At 47.2% G+C, this 22,573-nt stretch overlaps 1 protein-coding gene across 1 annotated transcript; it reads left to right on the top strand.

Moving 5' to 3' along the window:
* Positions 1 to 1,400: 1,400 nt before the first annotated feature.
* Positions 1,401 to 17,319, top strand: LOC137535413 (oocyte zinc finger protein XlCOF22-like). Its single transcript, XM_068257248.1, has 5 exons — positions 1,401 to 1,471; positions 7,336 to 7,419; positions 7,677 to 7,774; positions 8,256 to 8,691; positions 15,814 to 17,319. The coding sequence occupies exons 2-5, from the start codon at positions 7,386 to 7,388 to the stop codon at positions 16,923 to 16,925; spliced, it is 1,680 nt and encodes a 559-aa protein (XP_068113349.1). The 5' UTR covers positions 1,401 to 1,471; positions 7,336 to 7,385; the 3' UTR covers positions 16,926 to 17,319.
* Positions 17,320 to 22,573: the final 5,254 nt, after the last annotated feature.

Raw genomic sequence — 22,573 nt, 5'->3', positions numbered from 1 at the left:
AAGGGGTAGGCCAGAGTAAAAAGGTGCATTTTGAGGGCCTTCTTGAAGATGTTGAAGGACGGGGAAACTGTAATGGGGGAGGTAGGGAGATCCATAGTGTTGGAGCAGCTCTTGAGAAGTCCTGAAGGCATGCACAGGCCTGGGTGATGTGGGGGGCAGTCAAGTGAAGTTCATTGCAGGAGCAGAGAGAGCGGCTAGGTGTGTACCTCTGGGTAAGACTGGAAATGTAGATTAGGCAGGTATTGTGGACAGATTTGTAGGTCAGACACAGAATCTTAACTACCTTAAGACCGCTCCACGCCCATGGCCATGACCACGGAGGCAGCCCCAGGACAGCCTAACGCAGATTGTTGTCAAGTTCTGGGGCTGCAGTTTGCAGGAGATCACGCGCAGGATGCGCGCGCATCTCCTGCTTTGGGGGCAGAGTGCCGCTCCGCCTTCAGTTTCCAAGCAGCGATCGCCACTCGGGAGACTGTTAGATGGTGTGATAGCCGTCTATTTAAATGTACAGCGCTGCGATGGGGACAGTCGTGTGACACAGCTGTCCCCTTCATAGGCTGGGCAGTGATCAGCTGTCATAGGCAGAAGCCTATGACAGCTGATCACCCTGATTGGCTGGCGGGGGGAGGCAGGGAGGGAGCAGGGGATTCAAAATTTAAAAAAAGCCATTTTTATTAAAAAAAATAATAATAATAAAATAAATATTTACTGTATATAAAATAAAATAAACAACTGTGGAGCGATCAGACCCCACCAACAGAGAGCTCTGTTGGTGGGGGAATCACTCGTGTGCTGTGTTGCGTGGCCCTCCAGCATGGCCTTAAAGCTGCAGTGGACACTGGACAATTAATTACAAAAATAGCCTGGTCTTTAGGGTGGTTTAGCACTGTGGTCCTGAAATGGTTAAATCTGATTGTGGACTGGATAGGAAGCCAGTTGAGGGATTCAACAAGGGAGCCGATGTGGTGGAGTGATGGGAGGAGTGGATAATTCTGGCTTCTGCATTCATGACGGACTGCAGGGGGGCAATTTCGGGTCATAGGGAGACCAGACAGAAGGGTGTTGCAGTAATCAAGGTGTAAAATTATGAGGGCATGGAGGAGGAGTTTGGTTGTGACAGAGGTCAGGAAAGGGTGGATATTGCAGATGTGACAGAGGTGGAAGTTGCAGGACTTTCTGAGGTTAGTATTTTTGTTATTCATTTTTATTGTTATAACTATATGTAATACGTCTATAGATGAGGCTGTTGTGTAACAACAGAAAATGATAACAGCAATCATAGTTATACAGTAATTATAATAATAATAATAGATTGCTGAGTGCAGGAGATTCTACAAACTGAGGCTGCAGTTAGTCTATTCTCCACTAGATGGTGATATCACACATAGGAAGTGATGTCACAGGGAAGAAGTGATGTACCGCAACAGGAAGAAAAGTTGCAGGAAGTGTGGAGAGCTCCTTGTTGGTAGAGGTAATTGTTGTTATATATTGGGCAGAGCAGAGGTTGGGGTGGACATACTTGTTATATATTGGGCAGAGCAGAGGTCGCGGTGACATACTTGTTATATATTGGGCAGAGCAGAGGTCGGGGTGGACATACTTGTTATATATTGGGCAGAGCAGAGGTCAGGGTGGACATACTTGTTATATATTGGGCAGAGCAGAGGTCAGGGTGGGCATACTTGTTATGTATTGGGCAGAGCAGAGGTTGGGGTGGACATACTTGTTATATATTGGGCAGAGCAGAGGTCGGGCTGGACATACTTCTTATATATTGTTATATATCAGCGCTGCGTAATATGTTGTCGCTTTATAAATACAATAAATAAATATATTGACAGTGTTCTCCCCAGAGCCTTTTAACTGGGCGGAGCACCCGGCTGGTCTCAGTCCCGGCCCGACTGATGTGATTACTACTCCCTGTCTACGGCATATTTGCCATCCTCCACACTCATTCAGCACTGTGCACAGCAGCTCTGGCACTGGAGCTGTCCTGCTGTCAACTCTCAACACACACCATACAATCTTGGTTGTTTAATCTTACCAATTTCATGTAGTATAAGAGCTTATCAAATCAATCATTCAATGTATTTTGAATCTGTTGGTCCTTATACTACATAGATTTGGTAAATCTGTTCAACCAAGATTGTATGGTGTGTGTTGAGCTTCACACTATCTCCACCCTCCTCCCTTAGCTTTTGACATTACAAGCCAGACCGCGGGAGCTTTGAAGGAGTCAGAGCTTACAGAGAAAGCTGAAAGAACATGGGCTTGCTGTGTTCCCCTCTGGTGAGTCACTGATCTGCCTGAGTAGTGCAGAGGACGGGCTCTCCTCCTCCTGCCAATCTTCCAATCATGCAGGAAATTTACCAGTATGTGTTTCAGCGTCACCCGATCAGAGGTCAGAGCACATAGAGAACAGTGTGGAGCAGCGCTTGTTCATGCCGGGGAGAGCAACAGCAGGGCAGATGGTTATCTGATAGCAGTTATGGTACTGAGACGGGTATTGGACAACTTTACAGCCACTACTGCTTCCCTTTCCCCACTGCTCTGCTGGAGATGTTACAGAGCTGTGAATCTAGCTGTCCTGGACATCAGTCTGCAGACTTCCTGTGGTGTACAGTGCAGTGTGCACTCACATGCATTTTTTTTCCTGCATTAGTCTGTTTCTCACTCTACATTTTACACATTTCGCTCTGTCTCACACACTTTCTCCCTCCTTTCTCTTTTTTTCTTTCCCCTTTCCCAGTCCTTTTCACACACACACACACTCTCTCTCTCTCTCTGTCCCTCAAAGACAATCTATATCAAATAAACTTAGCATGGACATACAACAAGCATGTCTACACTGGGTTTACTACCACAAAAGTCAGACAAAACTATTGTGAGACTTTTTGAATGACATAACAGAACAGTCTGTGGGGATGTGTGGTTTTGGGCCTAAATTAGTCACCCAGTCTACAGCCCCTTTCTGGTATTAATCCGGCGTTGGCAGCACTTTATCGGCTTGCCCATCAAAACAGCACCACTCAGTGCAAGATGCCTCTTTCTCCATTAGCATCATTTAATGTACTCCTCTACTCCTATCAGCAGTGCCTATCATGACTACCTCACCAGGTAACACCTAGCGTGATCCACCTACTCTTCTCTCCAGAGAGCAGCACCAAGCATGATCCTCCCTGTCCATTCTCACCTAGTAGTAGCAGGCAACATCACCCTCCTTCTCGACCCATGGTGGCCTTAATTTCCCACCCGGCCACTTTTTCATGCCACCCGGCTGGAAAAAAATTCTGGGGAGAACACTGTATTGAGCAGAGCAGAGGTCGGGGTGGACATACTTGTTATATATTGGGCAGAGCAGAGGTCGGGGTGGACATACTTGTTATATATTGAGCAGAGCAGAGGTCGGGTGGACATACTTGTTATATAATGGGCTGAGCAAAGGTCGGGTGGACATACTTGTCATATATTGGGCAGAGCAGAGGTCAGGGTGCACATACTTGTTATATATTGTGCAGATTTCTTTTAAAACAAACTGCGCCAGCCACAATACATAAGTCACAGTGATGATGTCTATGCTTAGTTCAAAGTTTCGCTCAATACAATTGTGAAAAATTATTAGTTGTGATAAATAAATAAAAAGTCTTTATCCTGAGTGTTCGCTTATCACAAAGCCTCAATGTCAATAAGTATGTATAAGTGACAGCGCTCCTCTTCATAACCTATAGACAAAACATAGATAAAAATTGCACATAGTGCATTACTGCTTTTTCAGATCATAAACACACATGCCCCCAAAGCCGTGCAAAAGTGACAACGCTGTGCTCCACTCGTGATGAACGGCAACCCCCTCACACCAGCAGCTCACCAGATGGACACCACCTCAAATCCAGGTGGGTCTAGCGCAGAGCCTTAGAGCGGCCAACTTCAAATACCAGCCTCCACAATAGATGTATCCACAGTAGAAAACAGATCCTCTTTAATGAACAGTTCCACTTGTAAAATACATAAAAACATACATAGCGTAATACAGTTGAGATAATCAGCAACGTCTGCGCAGTGTCAGCGCACTCACGTGATTTAAGAAGTTATCAGGCATCTCGGGCCTCATAGCCCAACAGTATTCAGCTGCTTATGGCGGTGCCGGCGTCCCGATCCTCCGCTCCCCGTAGCTGCTAACTTGCTTGGTCTGCGCGCCTCTTCCCTGCTGCCCAGTGACGTCAGTGCTCCTGGTCACGCCCTACGCGTTTCGTCCAATGGACTCATCAGGGACTGACGTCACAGGGGCACCAACGGTGCGGACAATTACGATAGGACGTGAGTCACGCTGCCCGTGCGGGGAGGAGCCCGCAGCATAAGAGGCGTTGGTGCCCCTGTGACGTCAGCCCCTGATGAGTCCATTTCAACGAAACGCGTAGGGCGTGACCAGGAGCACTGACGTCACTGGGCAGCAGGGAAGAGGCGCGCAGACCAAGCAAGTTAGCAGCTACGGGGAGCGGAGGATCGGGACGCCGGCACCGCCATAAGCAGCTGAATACTGTTGGGCTATGAGGCCCGAGATGCCTGATAACTTATTAAATCACGTGAGTGCGCTGACACTGCGCAGACGTTGCTGATTATCTCAACTGTATTACGCTATGTATGTTTTTATGTATTTTACAAGTGGAACTGTTCATTAAAGAGGATCTGTTTTCTACTGTGGATACATCTATTGTGGAGGCTGGTATTTGAAGTTGGCCGCTCTAAGGCTCTGCGCTAGACCCACCTGGATTTGAGGTGGTGTCCATCTGGTGAGCTGCTGGTGTGAGGGGGTTGCCGTTCATCACGAGTGGAGCACAGCGTTGTCACTTTTGCACGGCTTTGGGGGCATGTGTGTTTATGATCTGAAAAAGCAGTAATGCACTATGTGCAATTTTTATCTATGTTTTGTCTACAGGTTATGAAGAGGAGCGCTGTCACTTATACATATATATTGTGCAGAGCAGAGGTGGGGGTGGGCATACTTGTTATATATTGGGCAGAGCAGAGGTCGGGGGGGGGGACATACTTGTTATATATTGGGCTGAGCAAAGGTCGGTTGCACATACTTGTCATATATTGGGCAGAGCAGAGGTCAGGGTGCACATACTTGTTATATATTGTGCATAGCAGAGGTGGGGGTGGGCATACTTGTTATATATTAGGCAGTGCAGAGGTCGGGGGGGGGGGGGGGGGGACATACTTGTTATATATTGGGCAGAGCAGAGGTCAGGGTGGACATACTTGTTATATATTGGGCAGAGCAGAGGTCGAGGTGGACATATTTGTTATATATTGAGCAGAGCAGAGGTCAGGGTGCACATACTTGTTATATATTGGGCAGAGCAGAGGTCGAGGTGGACATATTTGTTATATATTGAGCAGAGCAGAGGTCAGGGTGCACATACTTGTTATATATTGGGCGGAGCAGAGGTCGGGGTGGACATACTTGTTATATATTGGGCAGAGCAGAGGTCGGGGTGGACATGCTTGTTATATATTGGGCAGAGCAGAGGTCGGGGTGGACATACTTGTTATATATTGGGCAGAGCAGAGGTCGGGGTGGACATACTTGTTATATATTGGGAAGAGCAGAGGTTGGGGTGGACATACTTGTTATATATTGGGCAGTGCAGAGGTCGGGGTGGACATACTTGTTATATATTGGGCAGAGCAGAGGTCGGGATGGACATACATTTTATATATTGGGCAGAGCAGAGGTCGGGGTGGAGATACTTGTTATATATTGGGCAGAGCAGAGCTTGGGGTGGACATACTTGTTATATATTGGGCAGAGCAGAGGTTGTGGTGGACATACTTGTCATATATTGGGCAGAGCAGAGGTCAGGATGGACATACTTGTTATATATTGGGCAGAGCAGAGGTCGAGGTGGACATACTTGTTATATATTGGGAAGAGCAGAGGTTGGGGTGGACATACTTGTTATATATTGGTCAGAGCAGAGGTTGGGGTGGACATACTTGTTATATATTGGTCAGAGCAGAGCTCGGGGTGGATATACTTGTTATATATTGGGCAGAGCAGAGCTTGGGGTGGACATACTTGTTATATATTCGGCAGAGTAGAGGTCGGGGTGGACATACTTGTTATATATTGGGAGAGCAGCGGTCAGGGTGGACATATTTGTTATATATTTGGGAGAGCAGCGGTCAGGGTGGACATATTTGTTATATATTGGGCAGAGCAGAGGTCGGGGTGGACATACTTGTTATATATTGGGCAGAGCAAAAGGGGTGGACATACTTGTTATTTATAGAGCAGAGGTCAGGGTGGACATACTTGTTATATATTGGGCAGAGCAGAGGTCGGGGTGGACATACTTGCTATATATTGGGCAGAGCAGAGGTCGGGGTGGACATACTTGTTATAGATTGGGCAGTGCAGAGGTCGTGGTGGACATACTTGTTATATATTGGGCAGAGCAGAGGCTGGGGTGGACATACTTGTTATATATTGGGCAGACCAGAGCTCGGGGTGGACATACTTGTTATATATTGGGCAGAGCAGAGGTCGGGGGGACATACTTGTTATATATTGGGCAGAGCAGAGGTGGGGGTGGACATACTTGTTATATATTGGGCAGAGCAGAGGTCGGGTGGACATACTTGTTATATATTGGACAGAGTAGAGGTCGGGGTGGACATACTTGTTATATATTGGGCAGGGCAGAGGTCGAGGTGGACATAGTTGTTATATATTGGGCAGAGCAGAGGTCGGGGTGGACATACTTGTTATATATTGGGCAGAGCAGAGGTCGGGGTGGACATACTTGTTATATATTGGGCAGAGCAGAGGTCGGGGAGGACATACTTGTTATATATTGGGCAGAGCAGAGGTCAGGGTGGACATACCTGTTATATATTGGGCAGAGCAGCGGATGGGGTGGTCATACTTGTGGGGGTGGTATAGTTGTCATCTCATCTTCCTAGTATTAATTCAGCTCAGTCATATGATGGAGACAGGATAGCATGTCCATCTAGTATAGCCATTTCCCCTCTGTGTCCCCCAACATCACCACTATACTCCAGTATGTAATGTCCCCCACCCCCACCCTCTGTGTCCCCAGCATTGCCAATATTCTCCAGTATGTAATGTAATTTTATGTGAGGGACACAACAAGCAGAAGATTCTGGAAGTCATCAGGAAGGTGATAGACCCTCTGACAGGAGAGGTGCTGGGAATTATGGAAATTATCCAGTAACAAGAAGGGGAGTGTCTGGGAGGTGACTGTATCATTGTTCTCCTGTTGGGTTCCTATACGGAGTCAGAATGTTACCGTCTATTTCTCCATGCAGGAGAGGCAGTATAGAGAAGGACAAGACCATGATGTAGAGACAAGGACACCATGATGGAGAATCAGCCACCCCTCACATCACCGGGTAAGTGGAGACAATCATTTCATACAAATGGAGACAGCAGTATGGAGGGTCCTCCTAGCTCCCCCCATAATCTGCTAAACACATAGAGACAATGCATTCAGTCAGTGTGTATGCTTTCTACGGATGTGTCCAGTAACAGAAACCCACCAGAGAGATGTACAGGTCCTCTATATTCCCAGGATTGTCCACCTAGATCCTCCATCATCTGATAGACATATAGGGACAATGTATCCAGTCATTGTGTGTGTTTCCTACAGATGGATCCAGTAACAGAGACCCACCAGAGAGATTTACAGGTCCTCCTTATTGTGAAGATTGTCCACAGGAAGACCACGCCATCCCTCACCATTATCAGGTAGGAAAAACAAAAGTTTGCTTTCTTAAAACAGAAAGAATTTGCGATAATTCAGGTTGGAGTGAGCTTGAGATGTCTCCCAGTGCAACACTGCTGAATATATGCAAATTAACCATTGTTACCTTTAGAAGCTAAACAGACCTCCAGAACCGCTGGAATGCAATGATGTGTCAGTTTGTTAATTTGTACAGAGCCAGAATAATCCAACATGCATACAGACTGTTTCGGATTGTTTGATCCTCATCAGTGCATGGCATGGATTAATTTGGCTCTATGGAGTAGGGCTTGTAACACCGAGAGGTACAGACTAATCAGCAAGCTCATGGTGAACCAGAACTCATTGGAGTGTGTAAGGGACTACATTATCAGGTAGATGGGGTTAAAAGTTCCCAGAGACCACAAGCTGTGTGACATTGTTTATTTCTGCATATGCTCTTATCTGTGTTCACAATTTAAATTATCTATCATTTCTTATAATCAGGGCGGAAATCTGATATGTATAAATGCTGGAGTTATAGAGGAAGAAGAAGAGACGTATGTGAGGAGTGATCAGCAGTCTGTGGAGGAGGGTGACATGATGAGGACAATTAAAAAGGAAGAAGAAGATGTGTATGTGAGGAGTGATCAGCAGTCTATGGAGGAGGGTGACATGATGAGGACAAATAAAGAGGAACAAGAAGAGACATATGTGAGGAGTGATCAGCAGTATAAGCAGGAGGGTGACATGATGAAGAAAATTAAGGAAGAAGAGGAGACATATGTGAGGAGTGATCAGCAGTCTATGGTGGAGGATGACATGATGAGGTCAATTAAGGAAGAAGAAGAGACGTATGTGAGGAGTGATCAGCTGTCTGCGGAGGTTGGAGATGTGATGGGGACAATTAAAGTGGAGGACTCTCTTGCAGAGGGCAGAGCAGGTGAGTCAACGTTCCAGACTTGCACCTGGAGCACAACTAAATTCCACTCTTTGCCCTTTCATGCTCCTGTAATGTGGAGCCAAAAAAAAATGAGTTTTACTCACCTGGGGCTTACCTCAGCCCCCTGCAGCTGATCGGTGCCCACGACGAGTCGCTCTGATGCTCCGGGTCCCGCTGGCGGCCACTTCCGGTTTCGCCGTCAGGACCCGTCAGGCTGGGGAACGCGGCTGATACTACGCGTTCCCAGCCAAAATAGCTCCCCTATGCGGCCATATGTCCGCATACGGGTGCCTATGCGGACATATGGCCGCATAGGGGTGCTATTTTGGCTGGGAACGCGTAGTATCAGCCGCGTTCCCCAGCCTGACGGGTCCTGACGGCGAAACCGGAAGTGGCTGCCAGCGGGACCCGGAGCATCAGAGCGACTCGTCGTGGGGACACCGATCAGCTGCAGGGGGCTGAGGTAAGCCCCAGGTGAGTAAAACTCATTTTTTTTTGGGACACTTAAGGTTCACTTTAAGCTATGGGAGTTCTGTGGAGTCACTTGTTGGCTCTTTATTCGTTCCCCCCACCACGATTGGTTCAGTTGACCGGCCATTTAGAGGCAAAGTTATGATGATGATTCTGCAGTAAGAAGAGGCCCCGCCCCCCTTACATATGTAGCCTGTGTAGAGCGGTCTCATGGGCTGTAAGGGAGAGAGTAATGCGCCCCCTACATGCAGCTTTCAGCCTGGCTCCCAGAGAGGATGAGGAAGTTTTGCAGGATATTCCACCCACCACCGCCAGGGAAATGTAAACTTTAAAAATATAAACTCTCACTACTTACTGTCACCAGCCAGCATCACCCACCACCTGCTGCTAAACCCACCACCTGTCACTGCTCATCAGCCAGTGCAGACCACCCAACTTTTACAGCCAGCAAAAAAGGGACACTAAGACCCACCGCCTGATGCATGTTGGAGCCGATCGGCTTCTATATAGGAATTGTTCATTGTAAACGATCAGCTACAACTGGCAGTTATTTGGGTACTGGGTTATGAGGTGAGGATTTGGCATTTAGAGGGTGGATAAGAACGTAAGGTAGGGGAGTTTCAGTTTAGGTACATACAGGGGAGGGGAGGCTATGCATTAGGGCACACAGGATTAGCAGAGGAAGAAATGAAGGGGCTTACAGGAGGTGCAGAGGAAGAAATGAAGGAGACATATAGGAGGTGCAGAGGAAGAAATGAAGGGGACATACAGGAGGTGCAGAGGAAGAAATGAAGGGGGCACACAGGAGGTGCAGAGGAAGAAATGAAGGGGGCACACAGGAGGTGCAGAGGAAGCACTGATGGGGGCACACAGGAGGTGTGGAGGAAAATATGAAGGGGGCACACAGGAATTGCAGAAGAGGCACTGTAGACGGCACACAGGAGGTGCAGAGAAACCACTGAAGGGTGCATACAGAAGGTGCAGAGGAAGAAATGAAGGAGCACACAGGAGGTAAAGAGGAAGCACTGATAGGGGGAACACACAGGAGGTGCGGTGGAAGACATGAAGGGAGCACACAGTTGGTTCAGAAGAAGAAATGAAGGGGTACACAGGAGCACAGGAGGTGTGAAGGAAGAAGTGAAGGGGTCAAACAGGAGGTGCAGAGGAAGACATGAAGGGGGCACACAGGAGGTACGGAGGAAGAAGTGAAGGGGGCACACAGGAGGTGCAGATGAAGAAGTGAAGGGGCCATACAGGAGATGCAGAGGAAGACATGAAGAGGGCACACAGGAGGTGCAGAGATAGAAATGTAGGGGACACAGGAGGTACAGAGGAAGAAATGAAGGGACACACAGGAGGTGCAGAGGAAGAAATAAAGGGGCACACTGGAGGTGCAGAGAAAGAAATGAAGGGGGCACACAGGAGGTGCATTGGTACAAATGAAGGGGGCACACAGGAGGTGCAGAAGAAGAAATGAAGGGGGCATACAAGAGGTGTGAAGGAAGAAATAAAGATATCACGCAAGAGGTGCAGAGGAAGACATGGAGGAGGTACACAGGAGATACAGAGAAAGAAATGAAGGGACACACATGAGGTGCAGAGGATGAAATAAAGGGGCACATTGGAGGTGCAGAGAAAGAAATGAAGGGGGCACACAGGAGGTGCAGTGGATGAAATGAAGGGGGCACACAGGAGGTGCAGTGGAAGAAATGAAGGGGGCACACAGGAGGTGCAGTGGATGAAATGAAGGGGACACACAGGAGGTGCAGAGGAAGAAATGAAGGGGGCACACAGGAGGTGCAGTGGAAGAAATGAAGGGGACACACAGGAGGTGCAGAGGAAGAAATGAAGGGGGCACACAGGAGGGTCAGTGGAAGAAATGAAGGGGACACACAGGAGGTACACAGGAAGAAATGAAGGGGGCGCACAGGAGGTGCAGAGGAAGAAATAAAGGGACACACTGGAGGTGCAGAGGAAGAAATGAAGAGGGCACACAGGAGGTGCAGTGGAAGAAATGAACGGGGCACACAGGAGGTGCAGAAGAAGAAATGCAGGAAGAAAGAAACACAGGAGGTACACAGGAAGAAATGAAGGGGGCGCACAGAAGGTGCAGAGGAAGAAATAAAGGGACACACTGGAGGTGCAGAGGAAGAAATGAAGAGGGCACACAGGAGGTGCAGTGGAAGAAATGAACGGGGCACACAGGAGGTGCAGAAGAAGAAATTAAGGCGATACATAGGAGGTGTGAAGAAAGAAAGAAAGGCGGCGCACAGGAGGTGCAGAGGAAGATATGAAGGGGGCACAGGAGGTGTAAAGGAAGAAGTGAAGGGGGCACACAGGAGGTGCAGAGGAAGAGATGAAGAGGGCACACAGGAGGTGCAGAGGAAGCAATAAAGGGGCACACTGGAGGTGCAGATGAAGAAATGAAGGTGGCACACAGGTGGTGCAGAGGAAGAAATGAAGGGGACACACAGGAGGTGCAAAGGAGGCACTGAAGGGGGGGAGGCACACAGCAGGTGGAGAGGAAGAAATGAAGGAGGTACACAGAAGGTGCAGAGGAGGCACTGATGGGGGCACACAGGAGGTGCAGAGGAAGAAATTAAGGGGGCACACAGGAGGTGCAGATGAGGCACTGAAGGGAGGGGGGCACAATGCAGGTGCAGAGGAAGAAATTAAGGTGGCACACAGGAGGTACAGAGGAGGCACTGAAGGGGGCACGCAGGAGGTGCAGAGGAAGAAATGAAGGGGGCACACAGGAGGTGGAAATAACTCTGACTTGTATGTAAATGTAATGCAGATTGTATGCACCTAATCACGTGTTAGGAATAGAAATGATCAATGAGATGCAAATTGTTCTAAAATTATGCTAATTTGTATGCAAATGTATGCAATTTGAAAATGGACCAATGAATTTAAACTCAGGTGTAAATTGATTGGTCCATTTTCAAGCTGCATACATTTGCATATAAATTTGCATCAACTCAGAAAAATGTGCATATCTGTTATCATCTGTGTCTGATGGTTATAATAGGACGTCTCTGATTCCCCAGCACATTCATTGCAGCTCTCATCACGTGGGTTATGTCATTCCATGTTCTGCTTTTTGTGTGCAGTATGTGGGGGGCATGACTGGGCCTCTCAGGATAAGGATTGCTGAACATTTCAGGGGAGCTGCTAAGACTTCTGGGAATATAATGTATGGAAACACTTTGCTGAAGTCCATAAAGCTTAAAGAGACACTGAAGCGAGAATAAATCTCGCTTCAGTGCTTATATTCAGCAGGGGCACATGTGCCCCTGCTAAAACGCCGCTATCCCGCGGCTAAACGGGGGTCTTTTACCCCCAAACCCACCCCCCGCAAAATCTACGACCAACTTGGTCGTAGATTTTGCTGCTCTTGAGGCAGGGCTAACGGCTGCAGCCCTGCCTCTAAGCGCCGTCTATCAGGTACAGACTAACCAGCAAGCTCATGGTGAACCAAAACTCATTGGAGTGTGTAAGGGACTACATCGCCGCCTCTCCCCCGCCCCTCTCAGTGAAGGAAGACTGAGAGGGGCGGGGAAGAGGCGGAGATACGCGCTGACAGACGCGCGTGAGGCAGGTCTGCGGCGGTTAGCCCTGCCTCTATGCGAAAGAGGGGATGCGCAGCACGGAGGGGGATTTGGGGGTGAAGGGACCCCCGTTTAGCGGCGCGATAGCGGCGGTTTAGCAGGGGCACGCATGCCGATGCTATGTATGAGGTCTGAAGCGAGATTCCTTCTCGCTTCAGACTCTCTTTAAATGGAGAGGTATAGAGGAAAGTATTCATGTGATATGTAGAGGAGATATTTATCTTAAGCTGTTGGTATGTGAGGCGATAGGTGTGGATTTTCTGCCTTTGTACACGAAGACCTCATGGTCTCAATGCATGCTGAGAGTTTTTAAATCTGATTTATTGATTTTATAGTGTTATTTCCCCCCCCCCCCCCCTCACTTTTAGGTTTGTTGATATGGATGTTAATTATTCCTCTCCATTTTCTCTGTGTGTGCCCAATTTCCTGTGGGAGGGGTTATAAACATGTATGTATTTCCTGTGGGAGGTTTTATAAAGGTGTATGTATTTCCTGTGGGAGGGGTTATAAACGTGTATGTATTTCCTGTCTATACATGTCAGGGTCAGGCTATGACTAAACACACATCACTTTGAGAGACACGTCAGCCATTTCTGTCTGTCCTGCTTTGACCATTTTATAAAGAGAGGAGTTTTATTGGAGCCATCGATGTGTTGTGGATTTGCTTCTACAGTTTGTGCAGATTACCAAGAGGAAAGGCTCCTTTTCCAGCCCCATTGTGGTGAATGGGGGTAGGAGCGGTACTACCTGGCTTTACACTTAGGTTGCTCAGTTGATGCCAAGGTGGGTGAGGTTAACTGGCTTAAAGGGAACCCATTGTGAGAGGGATATGGAGGCTGCCATATTTATTTCCCTGTAAACAATGCCAGTTGCCTGGCAGCCCTGTTAATCTTCTAGCATAAGTAGTGTCTGAGTCACAAACCTGGAACATGCATATGGCTAATCCAGTAACACCAGAGTCAGCTGAGTCAGTCCCTGATGTGCTGCATGCCTTTTCAGGGTCTATGGCTAAAAGTATTAGAGACACAGGATCAGGAGGACTGCCAGGCAACTGGTATTGTTTAAAAGGAAATACATATGGCAGCCACCATATACCTCTCACCTCATGGCCACATGGTGTCACTACATAAAATCTGTATCTCCTTCTCTATAGGATATTTGCTCCCTATTCCCACCCCTAGAGGGGGTGCTAGCTGCATTTGTTCTATGACACACCTTGGGGACCCTCATACATTGAGCTTTGCCAGTGTATTACATGTCAGCCCTTTGTAATGTTGGTAATAGGGATCAAACACTCCTAAGAGAAGCAGCAGCAGTAATTTTACATATAGACGCCATGTGGCCACCAGGCCTTACTGACTACATGGATCTGTCTTCCTTGCTACAACCTAACCATAAAACACACTGCTGACTATTCCAGCCAGATTCTCTGCTCTGCATTGCCTGACCTATATTCATCATGGGATATTATGTTAGTGGCTTGTATAATTACCTTCAATACATAAAAGGGGTGCTGGCACTGCAGCTTAACCAGTTCAGGACTAGTGATGGGCGAACACTTAAGTGTTCGGCATAGAGAAGGTTCAGGTGACGTCATTCAGCGCGGCTGCCCCCTCCCGCCACCAGGGGGTGCCGGTCCTCCCGAGAGCCGGCCGGCCCCTCCACAAGCCCCCCCGCGCCATGATACAGCGGGCGTGGGGGGGCTTGTGGAGGGGCCGGCCGGCTCTCGGGAGGACCGGCACCCCCTGGTGGCGGGAGGGGGCAGCCGCGCTGAATGACGTCACCCGAGCCTTCTCTATGCCGAACACTTAAGTGTTCGCCCATCACTATTCAGGACCATTGGCTTACACTCCCCTAGAGACCAGGCTATTTTTTTTACAATTTAATGCTCTGTAGCTTTAAGGGTTCACTGCAGGGCCACACAACTAAGTGTACAAGTAAATCCTCCTCCCCTTTTCTGCCCACCAGCAGAGATTTCTGTTGGTGGGCTCTGATCGCCCCCCCCCCCCCCCTCCTTCCCACCGACAGCCAATGACAGTGATCGGCTCTCATAGCCCCCAGTACAGCGCTGCCGTAGATCGCAGTGCTGTACGATGTAAATAGACAGCAAAACGCCATCTAACAGTCTCCTAGCAGCAATCGCCACTGGTAAACTGATGACAGAGCTGAGCTCCGTCTTTCAGGCGGGGATGCGTGCGCCGATGCGCGATCCCATGCAAAACCCCGCCCCAGGTACTTGATGCCTTTCGGCGTTAGACGGTCCTGGGGCTGCCACCTTCCCGATGCCTATCGGTGTTAGGCGGTTGGGAAAGGGTTAAAGAGCAGTGAGGGAAGGGGGAGTTTTCAGCACATCACCACCTGGTACCGTCTTAGGTGCAAGCCAGCGTGCTCTGACTGGAAGCTAAGTGTCTGTAAGGCCTACAATAGAGGAGAAAGAAGCCGGCACTGCTGAATGCTGGGTTATTCAATCATGCATATAAACGTAGTACAGGGACATGTCTTAAGTATTCATCATAAATGGCAGCCTCGGTAGCAGCACAGAAGCGTGAAATGGCCATCAGGCTTTTAGTGCTCGGCACCCACCATCACCCTCCTGCCCACCTACGTACCAGTATGTGCAATCTATGGTGAATACTTAAAGAGAACCCGAGGCAGCATACTGACATCCTAATAGGACCCAGAGGCATGTCATGTGCACAATGACATGCCTCTGGGTCATTGTATAGCTGCTGACACCCCCCCCCCCCCCTCCGCACTCTGCTGTCCCCACTTAAAAGATCACCAGGCTACTGACAATCTGCTTGTCACTAGCCTGCTATGTTTATGTGAGGCTTGTCAATCAGCTCCACAGCATCTTCCCCTCAATAACACGCTCCTCCTGCCACTCCCTGCCTCTGTTAGCTTCCTCCAATAGGAAGCCAATAAATAAAGGAAGTTGTACAGCAGTGCCGACCATCCTCTTTCCTTTCATCCCCTAATGATAATTGTTCCTCCCCTCAGAATTCTCTAACAGGAAGTGATGATGTTTTTCTATTTGCAGCACAGAGTCCCGGCATCAGGAACCTCTCAGAGACTCGTCTCTCTGTATCCACAGACTGTACAACGGATGGTGATGTCACTGGACAAGAGTCTCCTGCGGATATCCTGGTGACCCCAAATATTCCCCCAGACTCCCCTCACCTGTCTAACCCTGAGGGGCCTCATATCCAGCACAGCTCTCCCCCTACTGGAGGGTCTTATTCCTGGAAATGTTATGCATGGAAATCCAGTCTTGTCACACATGAGAGATCTCACACTGGTGAGAAGCCCTATTCATGTGCTGAGTGTAGGAAATGTTTTGGATGTAAATCACTGCTTGTCAATCATGAGAGAATACACACTGGTGAGAAGCCCTATTCATGTGCTGAGTGTGGCAAATGTTTTGGGCAGAAAACAAATCTTGTCAATCATGAGAGAACTCACACTGGTGAGAAGCCCTATTCATGTGCTGAGTGTGGGAAATGTTTTGGACGTAAATCACTGCTTGTCAATCATGAGAGAATACACACTGGTGAGAAGCCCTATTCATGTGCTGAGTGTGGGAAATGTTTTGGGCATAAACTAAGTCTTGTCACTCATGAGAGAACACACACTGGCGTAAAGCCCTATTCGTGTGCTGAGTGTGGCAAATGTTTTGGGCAGAAATCAAATCTTGTCAAACATGAGAGATCTCACACAGGTGAGAAGCCCTGTTCATGTGCTGAGTGTGGGAAATGTTTTGGGTGTAAAGCGGATCTTGTCAGACATGAGAGATCTCACACTGGTGAGAAGCCCTATTCATGTGCTGAGTGTGGAAAATGTTTCGGGTTTAAAAGAAGTCTTGAAAATCATGAGAGATCTCACACTGGTGAGAAGCCCTATTCGTGTGCTGAGTGTGGGAAATGTTTTGGGCAGAAATCAAATCTTGTCAGTCATGAGAGATCTCACACTGGTGAGAAGCCCTATTCATGTGCTGAGTGTGGCAAATGTTTTGGGCAGAAATCAAATCTTGTCAGTCATGAGAGATCTCACACTGGTGAGAAGCCCTATTCATGTGCTGTGTGTGGAAAATGTTTTGGGTTTAAAAGAAGTCTTGAAAATCATGAGAGAACACACACTGGTGTGAAGCCCTAGTCGTGTGCTGAGTGTGGGAAATGTTTTGGGCTTAAAAGAAGTCTTGAAAATCATGAGAGAACACACACTGGTGAGAAGCCCTATTCGTGTGCTGAGCGTGGCAAATGTTTTGGGAATAAAGCAGATCTTGTCAATCATGAGAGAATACACACTGGTGAGAAGCCCTATTCATGTGCTGAGTGTGGGAAATGTTTTGTACAGAAATCACATCTTGTCAGACATGAAAGATCTCACAGTGGTAAGAGTGTGGTAGAGGTAGTCCTCAGTTAACCAACCAGATAGGGACTGTAGGCTCATTCTTAACCTGAATCTGTTCTTAAGTCGAAACAGTGTATGAAACGCCCCGACTATTGCTCCGCCCCATCGATGACGTCACGGCGAGTGCCGGATTGCGGCGATTTAAATGTTTTAAAGTACATTTACAGTGATCTAAAGACGCCATGTGTGTGTGGGGAGGTGAGCAGATACATACCGCACACCTCCCATGTCCTGGCGCCACCCTCTGCAAAACACCTCCGTGTCGCTTAACAGATCCGCGCCCTCTGACGCAGGCCAGGAGGTGACCTGGCATACTGAGCATGTGCAGCGCAGTACAGTATCCGGGTCAGAGGGCGCGGATCTGTTTGGCGACACGGAGGTGTTTTGCAGAGGGTGACGCCAGGACATGAGAGGTGTGCGGTATGGATCTGCTCACCTCCCCCCACACACAAATGGCGTCTTTAGATCACTGTAAATGTACTTTAAAACATTTAAATCGCCGCAATCCGGCACTCGCAGTGACGTCATCGATGGGGCGGAGCAATCATCGGGGCGTACGTATCGGCGGGGCGTTCCTAAACCGAGGACTACCTGTAAATGTTTTTTCTGGAAGTCACATTTTATCTCACATGAGATATCTAATATTGGGGAGAAGCCCTATTCATGCCTGAGTGGGGGAAATGTTTTGTAGCAGAATCAAGCCTTTTTTGTATATGAAAACCCACACTGGTGAGAAGCCCTATTCATGTGCTGAGTGTGGAAAATATTTTGGTAGTAAACCAAACCTTGTTGTACATGAAAAATCTCATACTGATGAGAAGCCCTAATCGTGCTGACTGGGGGAAATATTTTAGGCATAAATCACTGGACCTTAAGGGGTGTTTTTTTTACAAAGTCTCTTATTTCTTGCAAAGTGTATAAGGAAGTATATTTACACAGAATCCTGAGGACTTTTTCCAGTTAATTTAAAGTGTTAACGTCCCTGAGCTGAAATGACATAATGAGGTAGACATGGATATACATAGTACCCAGCTTAGTTTGAACTTTTTATTTTTTCCCATTGTAAGGGTTAATAAACCAAGTGTTTTATCTATGCAAATGAGTCTGGATCAGCAGCCACGGCTCTCCTGAAGAGTACATAAAAGCCAAAACACTTCTATCTGGCTGAACAAACACATCTGACAACAAGAAAGTGCTGAATGATAAGTATTTGGTTTTCATTTGAGTTGAATAAAAAAAGTTGTTGTGTCACTATGGCTGCTGTGCATAATTCAGAATGTAACCTGTTAACTGGAAATAAGAATGTGAGACTCCAGGAAAGTTCTATATAACATTGTTATTTAGCTACTGTGAGCTGCAGATGTGGGAATATTAGAAGCTCCCATTCATCCAGACTGAACTGAGGAAAGGAGATTTCCCTCTCTCTGTGTCTTTGTTTTATATTCAGGAAACATGAAGAGATTTCAGCTGAATGCACAAAGTCCAGTAAGATAAGAAGAGAGGGAATTATCTCCCAGCAATGTTACGCTGGACACACACAGGACTGATATTCAGAGAGATTGGATCGCTGTGACGGGATCTTCCAGGGATCTCCCGATTTCTCTAAAATATATATTCCCTCTCAGCGTTTATTCATCAGGACAGCTATTTTGTAAACATCCATACAGTTTGCCATTGTGCAGCGAATGTGTTATAATGAGTAGAGATGGGGGGGTGACAACTCCACACAGCCCTGTTCCCTCTGTGCACAGCTGCAGTTCCGTTCCCCGGCCACTGGGAGTCCCCAGAATGCCTTCCTCACTGTGCACAAAGTAACAAATTGGATTGGTTGGAGTGTCCCTACACAATATAGTCTCAATTGTATGGATAACCGATACATTCTGCAATCTTGTCATGAGATATATGTTATGCTGCCACCACCTCTTTTTGATGAGGAGTAAGAGGGCCCCTATAGCTTCCTATTCCTATAAGAGAGAGGTCACTGCAGCGACCTAACTAGAGATATCACAATACAGCAATCTGGCAATGTCTCCTCAGAAGGCAGGACTCTCTACTGGAGTATGTGTAGTTTGGACAATTGGAGTAAAGTGTCGTTTTTGGGGGCTTCTCAGTAGAGTGAGTACTGTATTAACTGGCAAACAAGTGTACTCATTGTAATATAGTCACAGTTCAGTTAGGCACCTGCAGTAGGCGCTGTCACACAGTAATTTAGTGATATTTGTGGTGTTCTAGTAGGTTGATTCTGCTTCAGCGTATCGGCTGTAGCTGAACCAGGGTTACATGGTGCCCATGCGGCAAAAACGTGTGCAGCCAAATGATCAGTAGCCCCACGTGAGCTTATTCTAGTGTCCATATTTCTGTAACCTGATGGGGGTCGATCTCTAGCACCACAGCAGCTGCTTGAAGCCAGAGGGCATATACATTGCTGTGTGCTGGTGGAAGCGGCCTGTAGCATTGGCTATGTGCCCAGATTGCTGGAAGCTGGAGGGGTGATGTCATAGCTGCTGCAGAGTGCTGCAAGGCTCTACAGTAGGTGGGCTGTGGTTGGGAGCTGCTGGGATCGGGCACCCAGATTGCTGGAAGCTGGAGGGGTGATCTCATTGTCAGTGCAGAGTGCTGCAAGGCTCTACAGTGGCTGCTAGAAGTAGGGGTGGTGGGCTGCGGCTGTGAGCAGCTGGAATCAGGTGCCCAGATTGCTGGAAGCTGGAGGGGGATCTCCTAACCGATGCAATGTGTACAGCAAGGCTCTACAGTGGCTGCTAGATGCCGGGGTGGTGGGCTGTGGCTGTGAGCTGCTGGAATCAGGTGCCCAGATTGCTGGAAGCTGGAGGGGGATCTCCTAACCGATGCAATGTGTACAGCAAGGCTCTACAGTGGCTGCTAGAAGCTGGGGGGGGGGGGGGGGGGGGGCTGCGGCTGTGAGCTTCTGGGTGTCCAGATTGCTGGAAGCTGGAGTGGGATCTCATAAGTGAGGATCATTTGAAAACTTTGCATGTTTAAAAGGGCGCAGCTACTCCTTCCATTATAATTTAGCGGTAATTCACATTTTTGGGCGCCAGCCGTAACATTTCTGAATGACGGCTACTGTGGCCACCACGCTGAGATCTCCGAGTGACAATCTGATGTCTACTGCATTCTACAATTTCCTCCACGGCTTCAACTTAAATCCCCACGGCAGCGGTAACATTTATGAGTGCCGATCGGATGATACACTAGAGATTCTAATGCGATAATTTAGTTATAGGCTGCAGTACTTACAGCAGTTTCTTCATAAATTTCATAAAATGCACAAATGTTTACACCATAAATACTGTTTGTAGTATTGCCGGTCACAATTTATTCATCAGTTCCATAGCGGTTACAAATTTTATTAACATGAGTAGTTCACATCCCGAGCATTTCTTTTTTTTTTTAATTATCTTTTTTTATTTTCATTTTCAGAGAAAAAAAAGACATAGGAAAAACATTAAACATATATCAACATGAAAAGTACAACAACAGCAATTATGCTACTAAAACATCAGTAAAAGAGCAACAGCAGTAGTGCTAAAGTAACATATAATATACATACTATCTATCTTTTAAACATTAACAAGTCAAATAGGATGTATACTTTATCCAGAGGTGTTGTTTAAAGAGACTCCGTAACAAAAATTGCATCCTGTTTTTTATCATCCTACAAGTTCCAAAAGCTATTCTAATGTGTTCTGGCTTTCTGCAGCACTTTCTACTATCACAGTCTCTGTAATAAATCAACTTATCTCTCTCTTGTCAGACTTGTCAGCTTGTGTCTGGAAGGCTGCCAAGTTCTTCAGTGTTGTGGTTCTGCTATGAACTCCCCCTTCCAGGCCCCTCTATGCACACTGCCTGTGTGTTATTTAGATTAGAGCAGCTTCTCTCTTCTCTTTTACAAGCTGGATAAATTGTCCTCTGAGCTGGCTGGGCTTTCACATAGTGAGGAATTACAGACAAGGGCAAAGCTGTTTGCAGGAAGAAAAGAGCAGCCTGAAACTTCAGTGCATGAGAGACGCAGGGGGAAAGAAACACACAAATGATCTCTTGAGATTCAAAAGGAAGGCTGTATACAGCCTGCTTGTGTATGGATGTATTTTCTATGTGTGGACATACTGTACATCAACCTACTTCCTGTTTTGGTGGCCATTTTGTTTGTTTATAAACAAACTTTTTAAAACTGTTTTTAACCACTTTTAATGCGGCGGGGAGCGGCGAAATTGTGACAGAGGGTAATAGGAGATGTCCCCTAACGCACTGGTATGTTTACTTTTGTGTGATTTTAACAATACAGATTCTCTTTAAGGCCTTCCATTTGGACCAGGGATCCCAAACTGCATCAAACTGGGAGGTGGATTACCGTATTGTTGAAGTGATTTTCTCCAGCACATATATCTATTGTATTTTGTTTATCAGCACGTCCCTGGAAGGTGGGAGAGACTTCCAAGTTTTGGCCAGAAGTGCTTTAGCAGCATTGCAAATTTGTCCCAGACGTTTGTTCTGATGTTTGGAAAGTTGAGGGTGGGGCCTATGGAATAACGCTGACCATGGGTCTGGGTGCCCTTGTATTTCGAACACCTCTGATAGAAGCCTGTAACACATTTTCCATAAATCTGCTACTAGGGGGCAAGACCACCAACAGTGAACTTGGTCAGCAATGGACGTGCAACCCCAAAAACAGTTGGATGGTAATAATCCGCATTTAAACAACTGGGCAGGGGTCCTATACCAATCATATAAAATATTATAGTTCCGTTCCTTAGTTGTTATGTTTCTGGATGAGGTGGCCATACCCAGGAAAATAGTCTCCTGCATCCCAAGAAGCACCAGGACTGTCCTGCCAATTTATCATAGCTTTAGAGATCGTGTCACTTTTAGAGTACCAGAGATCATGATATAAAGAGGAGATGAACCCTTCGGAGAGTGGGTGAGATAATGCCAACTTTTCTAAGCCGGAGTTAGCTGGACGTAAACCTCTTGAGCACCGAGATTGTAAAAAATGTCTAGTCTGTAAATATCTGAAAGCTTCTGAGTCTGGTAAGTTAAATTTCTCTTGTATTTGCGACCAGGACAATGGGAGGCCATCCCCCATTAGATCTCCTATATAACTAATACACCTAGATTTCCAAGCTCCCTAGGCTAACCCACATATTCCCGGAGGAAAGTCTATATTGCAAAATAGTGACTCTAAGCTAGAGAGTGGGCTCAGTTGGTCTAACATTTTGACGAGGGTACGTTTAAACATAAGGGATTCGTGTATGGAAAACGGGAGATCATCTGATCCTAAGCAAGGTCTAGAGGTCCACAGAAGATTGTTAATTGGGAAAGGGGAAATTATTTCTTGTTCTAAATCTACCCACCTAACTGACCCCCTAGGA

The sequence above is a fragment of the Hyperolius riggenbachi genome, chromosome 10, assembly GCF_040937935.1.
Source record: "Hyperolius riggenbachi isolate aHypRig1 chromosome 10, aHypRig1.pri, whole genome shotgun sequence".
Lineage (NCBI taxonomy): Eukaryota > Metazoa > Chordata > Amphibia > Anura > Hyperoliidae > Hyperolius > Hyperolius riggenbachi.
This window is presented reverse-complemented; position numbering and strand designations above follow the sequence as displayed.